Source organism: Pteropus alecto, unplaced genomic scaffold (genome assembly GCF_000325575.1).
Source record: "Pteropus alecto unplaced genomic scaffold, ASM32557v1 scaffold17, whole genome shotgun sequence".
Taxonomy (NCBI): domain Eukaryota; kingdom Metazoa; phylum Chordata; class Mammalia; order Chiroptera; family Pteropodidae; genus Pteropus; species Pteropus alecto.
In genome coordinates, this window is record NW_006440645.1 from 3,680,007 (window position 1) to 3,689,532 (window position 9,526).

The 9,526-nt window shown below is 52.8% G+C and overlaps 1 protein-coding gene across 1 annotated transcript in view; it reads right to left on the reverse strand.

Moving 5' to 3' along the window:
• Positions 1-2,010: 2,010 nt before the first annotated feature.
• ANXA5 (annexin A5) overlaps positions 2,011-9,526 on the reverse strand; it is a 27,028-nt gene continuing 19,512 nt past the window's right edge. Inside the window, exons 8-12 of the mRNA XM_006917744.3 lie at positions 6,636-6,729; positions 5,669-5,764; positions 4,064-4,122; positions 3,739-3,861; positions 2,011-2,604 (exon numbers count right to left, since the gene is read on the reverse strand). Coding sequence (XP_006917806.1) covers positions 2,542-2,604; positions 3,739-3,861; positions 4,064-4,122; positions 5,669-5,764; positions 6,636-6,729 — 435 coding nt within the window. The 3' untranslated portion in view covers positions 2,011-2,541. The remainder of the gene's footprint in view (positions 2,605-3,738; positions 3,862-4,063; positions 4,123-5,668; positions 5,765-6,635; positions 6,730-9,526) is intronic.

The following is a 9,526-nucleotide window of genomic DNA, read 5'->3' on the forward strand; positions in this document are numbered from 1 at the left end:
CAGGCGCCCTCTGCCGCCGTGCATACTGCTCCCCCGCGGTGAGCTTGGGCACGCATTCTGGCGTCCATCCCCAGGCTGCTACCCCCTGAGCACCTGGCTCTGGAGGCCAGTGCAGCGTGTGCTCCTGGGTCCCAGGGGACGGCAGCGGGTGCCACCACCAGGGCACCGCACAGGCTGCACACTGACACGCACACCCAGTCTCTGTGAAACAGCCCCGTTTGCCTAGCCTGGAGCTTCCTTCCCCAGGGCCAGGCGTCCGGCGGGGCACACTCACAGGACGGCCGGGGTGCTCTCTGGGGACGCCGGCTGCCGGGTGCCATCTTCACACTCTGCCTCTGCCTCACCGCAGGCTGCCATCGCCAGCCTCTCCTGCGGGAGCCCGTGCACTTGGGTGGCACGATGATTTTGCAGCTGCTGCCCAGGAGACACTCCTGAAGTGCCTGGCTCTGGTGCCCAGCGGGGCTCGTCCTTCTGCGACTCACAGGGCTGTTACAAGGGACAGCTTTCAGCCAGCGACCCTCCCCCAGGGCACAGCAGAGACAGCACACTGAAGCCCACATCAGCCTTTCTGTTTAGAAAGACACCTGTCTTTACAGCGTATCTGGTGGTCAGCGGGCGTTCGATGCTCAGGTTCAAAGGGCTGGTAGCAAGCACAAAAGCTATCTTAAATGGCCGACACCCCAAGACTCAGTGCAGAGGGAACCAACAGAAAAGCCTGCCTCCTCGTCTCCCCTGGGGGTCTGGCTCCCCAGGAGCTGACCGAAACCCTCCCTGCACACCCACAGGCGCTGGAGCCACTACGAGTGAAGCGGGCTGCGACAGCCAAGAGCTGGGCGCAGCTGGACGATGAGCTGGAGACCTGGCTCTTTACTCTAAGGCGTGGAAACCGACACTGAGAGCTAAGGCAAAGGAAGAAACAGAACATGTCCCCGGCCAAAGAACAAGGAAAAGCGTCCGACATAGACCTTCGTGAAATGGAGATAAATCACGCACCTCATTTAAAAAAAAAAAAAAAGTCAGAAAGACGTTCACCAAACTTAGGAGGGATAAACAAAGTGAGAATTTCAAAGAGATGGAAAATAGAAGAAAGTACCGGAAATCACAGAGCTGGAGGATACGATGACTGAAATGAATGAAAAATGCAGTCGCGGGGCCCAACAGCAGACGGAACGGAGCAGAAAAAGGGGCCAGGGCACCCGAAGACGGGACCGCGGCACCCAGAGCAGCAGAGAGAAGAGAGTGAAAAGGAGTGACAGCTTAAGGGACGGATGGGACGTCGCGTCGACCAGCAGCCACGTGACAGGGGTGGGTCCCAGGAAGAAAGAGCGAAAGGGCCAGAAAACTTATTTCCAGAAATAATGGCTGAAAAGGTCCGTAACCTGGGAAAAGAGACAGCCAGGTCCGGCATCCCAGAGAGCCCCGAGCAAGACGACCCCGAAGAGGCCTACACCAGGACACATTACGATGGAAGTGCCAAACGTTTAAAAAAAACGAAAAAATGAAAAAACAAAAAAAAGTATCCAAAACCAGTTCCCTTTTTATGGACAAGGAAACTCCCATTTGCCTAGCAGCAGATTTTCAGCAGAAAGTTTGCAGGCCAGAAGGGAGTGGCATGATATATTCAAAGTTTGGGGGGGATGGGGGAACCCAAAACTGCTAATCAATGACGACCCAGCAAACTGTCCTTCAGAAATGGAGAAGGAATTTTCCAGACAAGCAAAGCCTGAGCAGTTCATCACTGCCGAACGACGTACAGGGGATGTCAAAGGGACTTCGTTAGCCTGAAGAGCTAATCAATAACAAGAACACGCACGGAAGTGTACGTCCCGCTGGGAAGGTAAAGGTGTGGTCGAGGTAGCGGATTAGCAAAACCCAGCAATCCCTCTCCTGGGCGTGCATCAGACTGAGATGCCAACTGGCACCAATGTCAACTGACTAGCTGGAAAACAGATACGATGGTTAAATATTAGATACATTTTGTAAATACACAAATACACACCCGTGCACACCGGAGGGCGAAGGAAATGTTTATTTCACTTTTCCGGTTTAATTCAGTGGCAAATTAGATTAGTAACGCTTCCAGGAATTCATCATTTCAAGGCTGAGGTTCCGATTAAGGCTATAGGGTTACCAATTTAATATAAATGAAGTTAATTAAAAAGGCTAAACTACCAATTTAATATAAATGAAGTTAATTAAAAAGGCTAAACGCAGTCTGACCTCTTAATGGGGACGAAGACGAAGCGGCCAGTGAGCTGCGTGCGAGGACTTTGGGGCCATGAGGGTGGGAGCGCGGGCCCAGCCGAGGGTCAGGACGCAGCACCGCTACCTCCTGCGATGTGCGTGTGCGTGTGTGTGCGTGCGTGTGTGTGTGTGTGCGTGCGCACGTGTGTATGTGTGTGAGTGTGTGTGCGTGTGCGTGTGCGTGTGTCGGGCATTAGCGTGCTAATACAAAGCAGGCGACGTGACAGGCGGCGGCGTTCACAGAGCAGGCGTGGCGGTGGCGGTGGTGGCCGGGCGGGCGGCCCTCAGGGGGTCACCTCAGTCGTCCTCGCCTCCGCAGAGCAGCAGCAGGGCTTTCTTATAGTCCCCGGACGTGTCACTCTGGAACCGGAAGGCCCTCCGTCACCTCCGTCCCGCACGGGAGCCACGGAGAGCTGAAGCTAAGACGTGCCTGGTGACCAGTTTTATTCCTGACTCTGCCCCCAAGCGGGTGGCCTCTGGGACTCAGCGACGGTCCCCGCGACGTGACTCGCGGTCTCAGTCCACCCGTCCGCCCCGGAAGGCGCCGGTCTAAGAGTGCAGTGTGCTCGCCCCGGTGGTGCGGGGCACACGAAGCTCACAACTGCACTCAAAGCCCACTCTCTGGACAGACGCGGAGTGTGTATCACGCTGGGGGGACAGGGGCAGGGGCGGGGCTGGAACGGCCCGGCTGTCATAGCTGTGCCTCGAGGACAGAAGGGCAGGGTGTGCTTTGCCTGTGCTTGGCCCACGCGCAGGCGCGTGTGACAGATTTTAAACAACGTGGCAAGTATGAGAACATGGGAGAACTCCAGGGCCCGACAGCCCAGACACACGGCACACGGCACACGGGAGCGGGCAGCCGGCTCGGCCGAGGTGCGGCTCTGCCCACGGCCCACACTCCCCTTCATCAAAAAGGAGAGGGTGAGGTGGAGACAGGATCAGGGAGAGAGGGGGAGACAGAGAACGCCCCCCCCCAGCCCGTGCACAGGACGGAGGGAGGGACGGAGGAAGAAAGGTCAAAAGGCCGTAAGCCGCGCTTAATCATGCGCTGCAGCAGCCCTTGTTTTTACAACGACAAAGAGAGCGATACCTCAGCTCCCGACTTACTCCTGATGTGGCCCGGTTGGTTCTTTCCTGAACTACGAGCCAGTACTGGAGATAAGGGGATAGGGGACAATCAAGAAAGGAGAGGCCGAGACCAAAGAAAGGGACTTAAAAAGACAGCCGGAACTGACCGAGGAGGGAACACGCACAGCGTAACCATGGCCACGGGGCGGGCGCGCTGGGCTCTCCGTGGCCACCACTGAATGATGCCTCAGAACTCGCCCAGAGCCTCAGCCTCACCAAGAGCCAGGTTCCCCCGGGAGCCGGCGTGGACCGCGGGACACAGCCCACCCAGCCCCCCGAGCCACAGCGCCAGGACTGCCTCGCCCGCTGGACACCGGCCGCCTGGGGCTTTGCAGACGGAACGGAAGGACGGGAAGGTGCCACTACCTTGATCATGGAGTACAGGGAGGTGGCGAAGTTCTTCCTGAACTCCTTCCTGACGTTCAGCAGATCGATCTCGCTCCTGGAAACCAGCACCCGGATGAGGGTGTGGTCGTCCGTTCCGGCCCCCTTCACGAAGGAAAAGGAGAGAGGCACGTTGTTTGAAAACGTCAGCCGAGCATCAAACGCGCCTGGGTGCAGGCGAATGGATAAAGTAAAAACGATTCGGTGAACTGAACTCCAAAGTCAGTCATCAAACACCATCCCGCGCGGAGAAGGGTGATCACTAGGGGGACGCGAATCGGGGCGCGGAGCCCAGGGGTACACTTGCCTTCATGGCGTAGTAGAGCGTTTCCGCAAGGTAGGCGGGTATGCTGCGGATGGACTTCACTGAGAAAACAAGAAACGCAACGTCAGACGCTGTTCTGCTGCGCAAAGGACCAAGTCACTAAAACTCGAAGGCCGCCTCGCGCTCTGGCTCTGCTCACGCACGGCGTAAAGTCGCAGGCGGAAGGAGAGCTCGTCTGCGGGCTGAGCGGCTCTCCCCACGAGCCCGCCCGTGGACGGGGGCTTGAGCCCCACCTCGGGCCTCAGTCCCACACAGAGGGATGTGGGGGGCGGGGGTGAGGCCTCTGGGGGGCCCCGTTCTGTGAGCATCTTCTTGCTACAGCAGATTGGGCAGCCTGCTTGTGACGCCACCATGTCACCCCCGATCAATGATGCAAACATGCTGGAAGGTTCCGCTCCAATAGATTCAAGCGAACGGCAGGAGACTCCTGCTCCACCTAGTCCCTGACGAGCCCCGGGCTGTCCTCCCGTCCTTGAGACCTGGGTGTTCCCTCCAAGCTGCTTTTTGCTGCACGTCCATGGCACACATGGAGCGGTAGGAGACGTCCCCATTTTGGTAGAAGCACCAGCTCGACTGCCGCCAGCCAGGAAAGGACGCCTTCCCTGTCCAGGGGCCACTCGGACCTCCGTCTGCTGAGCCTCAGAAACTGTCCTGTGAAAATCCCTTAATACACAAACCAGCAATCCTTCGATGGGGGCGGGGAGGGGAGTCATCATCTTTTCCAGTGCTTAAGAAAAACGGCCGTCAGTGACGGAAAATGTCATCATTTTTATGTGTGTTCTAACCACAGAGGGGCTGTCTAAACCTTTTCCATTAAAATTCATTAGCTGCGGACTCAAACGAGAGGCTGCTGTTCGTCTGGTCCGTGCATGTGTCCAGCTTACTCTCCAGGGGAGACGCTGCACGAAATCCTGAGCTCAACGCCAGATACGCAGAACAATAAGCAGACACACGTTCCCGCCAAACCCGTATGAAAACTAGGACCACTGGGCACTCGCTAGAGTCTCCCTGGCTTTGGAGAGTGGATGATACTGCAACAAACTGCCCAAACTCGGTTCTCTCGTCCTTGCAGATTATGCTGAATACTTACCTAAAATAAATGCCAAATTACTTAATCTGAAAACAGCCATCGTCACATCTTCTATTCTATCCAAGATACTTTTACTAGATCAGACGCCAGTTTCTCAGTCGGCCTCAAAGCTGTGAGGACGATTCAGAAGCCTATATTCCACAGGGGCCAGAAATGACATTTACAGACCCCTGGGATAATGCCCACATTTCAGGTACATAACGAACAGTAATATTTTTAACGCGGCTTCAAAATGATTTTTAAACCATTCTCTTGGTATTTACATCAGATCCGATGAACCAATCTTGTATTTCCAACATCAGACAGGCTTCGAACTAGAAATTTAGTTTACTTCACCCAAACACCATGATAAGCTCTCCTTTTCATGAATAGGTGGTTATTTTCAGTGACAGCTTCAACTGAATAATATACTTTATCTCTTAGCACCATAAGTGTTATACACTTGTTTGTCAAATTATGAACTTTTCTGTAAAATTTACATTGTAAAAAAAACCTACCAACAGCAAGGAGGAGTTGCTCCAAATGACCAGAAGTCTCTCGGTCAATGGTTTCCTCGATCTGAAATCCTGATATGGTCATGTATTTGTCGAACACTAGAAAACAGGAAAATCGCTTTTGAACCACGTCAGGATCGCTGTTTCCAGAAAGAAGATATTTCAACAGGTATTGTCCTACCGAACACAAATCTCCCCCTTGTTCCCTGCCGACAGAACCCTGATTTTGTTGAGAGCCTCAATGCATCAAGCCCTAAAAAAACAGGTTATAAATGTTCTTTGGAACATTTCCCAGCCCCTCCTACAACGAATTACCGAAAGGTAAATCTGTTGGAGGCGACTCTGAGAGACCTTTCTTTTTTCCTTATGAAAAGTGATAGACAGATATGATTGGTTTAGCCTTTTCCTTTCTTCTTGCTATGAAAACCAGTGGTGTGCTTGCAGCCATTCTGTGACCATGAGGCACCGAGTATAAGAACGAAATCCAAACACTAAGAACAGTGGAGCAGAGAAACGGAAGAGCTGAGGCCCTGCCAGATTAGCCGAGGCTCTCATCTACGGAAAACCCAATTTTTAGGGCCCCTATGAGGAGGATTTTCTGTCACTTGCCACCGAACTCATTCCTACCTGACACCACACGCACTGAGGACACCCAGAGCTAAGGCCTTCGGTACCACTCCCCAGGAGATGCCTGGAGTGAGCCACAACTCAGCGGTCTGTGCCTGACGGTGACGATCTACAGGCCCACCTCCCGCATCACCCTGACAGCAAAACTTGGTCTACGGGCGTCTCGTTTTCTAAAAGCGACAGCAGCAGCACAGAGAATTACGAGATTTCTCAAGGTCGCCCAAAGGAAGAAATGCAAACGCTGATCCGTTCAGTTACGCGCCTGTGACGGAGCAGGTGTCCTGGCTCCTATATGTTCAAAATTAAGCAAAATATCTGTAGCGTGCACATGGTTTTCACTCACCCCTTCTCAAATGAGACACACTTCGTGTGCCAAAGATGGTGATGAACTTTTCTTCGTCCGTCCCCCATTTAAGTTCTCCGGCCTGAAACAAAGCCTGTGAAGATTTCAACCTCAATTAATAACTGGTTCCTCCACCTCGTCTCCAGGTTCTTATCACATCTGCGTTTGACTCCCTGGATGTTAATTCACCTGATTCATCATCGTATACTTTTCGATTCTAATGTTTCCTGCTCTGAAACAACGAGCTGAGTTTGGAGCCGCTTTGGAGCTGGCACTGAACTGTGCCACGGGAGACGGACGGGTCAAAGCAGCGATGCACAGCAGCGGTGAGAGGCAAGAGGTTCCCCAAACGTCTGCCGTGACCCCAATCTTCCCAGAGCAAGGGCGTGGCCGGCAGGAAGTTGAGTCCCTCTCTGCCGGGGCGGCCACGTCCGGGCTGGGAAGGGGTCCAACCAGGAGCCAAGCCGTCCGCCTTTTCTGCTTCACATATGGTAGCTGTTCGCCAATGCCTGGTACAAGGGACTCCATGTGTCCTTGTTACAACTGAAACGTAACCAAAGCTAGCTACAAAGTCTTCACGTTTCTAAAAGATCAAATGACTTTTTACAAGGCTGTGGGTATAGCAGTGCCTGGCACTTAATGTTCACATGTTGAAGAGTTTGAGTTCTGTATTTACTCTTTTACAGGGAAAGAATATACGCTTTTCAGTGTTGATATAATTGCTGAAAAAAAATAAAATTATATACGAACATCATTAAATCTGAGTCCCTTATTTGTAGATGTGGATAATTTATCAATACGCTGAGAATCAGTCTTTAAAATGCCTATACTACCCTTTCAGGTGTTCATTTCAAGGTAAGTATGTTAAGCCAAGGCGAATACAATTTGCCGAGACTGCTCCTTGGTGCTGCCCCCACCCCGCAGGGGCAAAGTGAATACGGGCAGGAAGTGATCACAGGAGTTTGGATGTAGGAATTTTAATCACAATATGTTTAAGAATATGGATTATGGTGGTATAGATCTTTTATTATATGTCCAGAGAATTAAAAAAAAAAAAAACGAGTTACACCTCTATACTCAATTTTGAAATTATTTTAATGATAAAAATAAACACTATCATTCCTGGTCCCGTAAGCATACTCTTCAAAGCTGGAGAGAAAGTTCCAGTTAAAGAGAAGGAGAAGGAAGTAGCTCAAGTTGGGAACCACAGCCTGGGGTGACAGACCTCTCTTAAAACAACCTCCTGGATCTAATCACAAAAACAATTCAGGTTCGAGAAATCTTTATCGAGAAATCTCATAAAACAGAGAAAAACGTAAATATGATAAGAATTGCCACGAATGCAAACGTCCTGAAGATGCTGGTTCCTCCCCTCCCGTGTCTCCCACGCAGAGACGACGGCTCCTGTGCTAACTGGGGGTGGGGGGGACCCCGTGGGGTGCTGCGGGCGCTGCAGCTGCTCGCCCTTCTTACCGACTGCCCTAGATTTCAAGGAGTCTCCTCCAGGAGAAGAGTGGTGAAGCCTGCTGTCTGGGAACAGCTGGCTGAAACTATTTTAACTACAACCTCGTTTTCCCAGAATTATGTTTGGGGTTGACAGCATGCTGAAGCCACTTGGGTGAATCCCACGCAGTAACAACGGGGGTGGCCCCTTGCAGGGCGGAGATGTGTGTCTTATTTCATCCTGCTTTTCCACAGGGTCCTTCCTTCAAGTGAGGCACCCCGTGCCCCACACCCGTGGGCTGTCTGCGTGAGGGACGCCCCCCACCCTGCGAGGGGCTTCACGGTTCAGCCCAGCACCGTGTGACCGGGGAGCCAACAAGCCCGGGTCCCCGGCTCGTCCGTGAGTCCTAGGCGAGGTGCTGCAGGTCCCCCGGGCCCGTGTGCTCACCTGCACAGCAGGAGTCACCCGTCTGCGTGTCACTGACAGAGCCTCCGACTCACAGTGTCGGGTGACCGGCAGCAGCAGGCGCTCAGTGAACACCGCCTCCCCTCCCCCTGCACGGCCCCTGCTTCCCCGAGGTGGGGTTCAGCTTCCTCTCCCGAGACAGCATAAGACAAGGACATGGGGGGAAGATGGGTGGTAAAATCAGTTTAACACGTCAGAAACGTTAAAAAGTAAAGCAGGGCATCTGTGGGATGTGCGGGCCCCGGGCGAGTGACTCACCGCGGCTTATCAAACCCTGCAACGGGGTAAGCGGTCTTGGTGCCAGGTATCGGCAGAGAAAAAACTGGAAAGCTCATGAAAAGGGCCCTTTACTCGTCTGGCTGACTCTCAACTAAGAAATCTCAGCTTCCCGCTGGCGCTGAGGGCCCAGTGCCCTTGTCACAGGTGTAAGTGTGTGGGCGCCTTTTCCCGACCCTGACAGGGTGACCGCCCACGTGGCAGGCAGGGCCGTGCCTGCTCTGCAGAGAGAAGTGCCTGAAGCCCCACAGTTCTGCTCGGCAGCACTTGTCACCTTGTGCTGGTGAGACAGGACATCACTTGTAGAGTTCTTACTCTTTTAGCGGGAAATGAAATGGGACATCTCTTGCAGAGTTCTTAATCTTTTTTAGTAAACCTAGTTAAGTTTTTTTCCTTTCTTTGGGAAAAAGGCCCTCTCCCTCAAATCCTGATAACTGCCCCGAAACTGGCGACTCAGATCCTCTGGCTATTGATAAGGGTTCCCGGCTCATTGTTAGCAGAAATGGCGTTAGGCCAGACGGGGCCCTTAGAGTCTGAGGCGAGGGGACTTTAGGCCAAAGGTCTTTTCCTTTTTATTTACTCTTTAAGAAATATATTAACCAAGCCTGTTTCCCTTCACTCACTTACTAGGCAAATCATTAATAGAAATAGATATATGACTTAAATAATAAGTGTGTATCTTCTTTTCCTTGTCTAGGGGCTGACG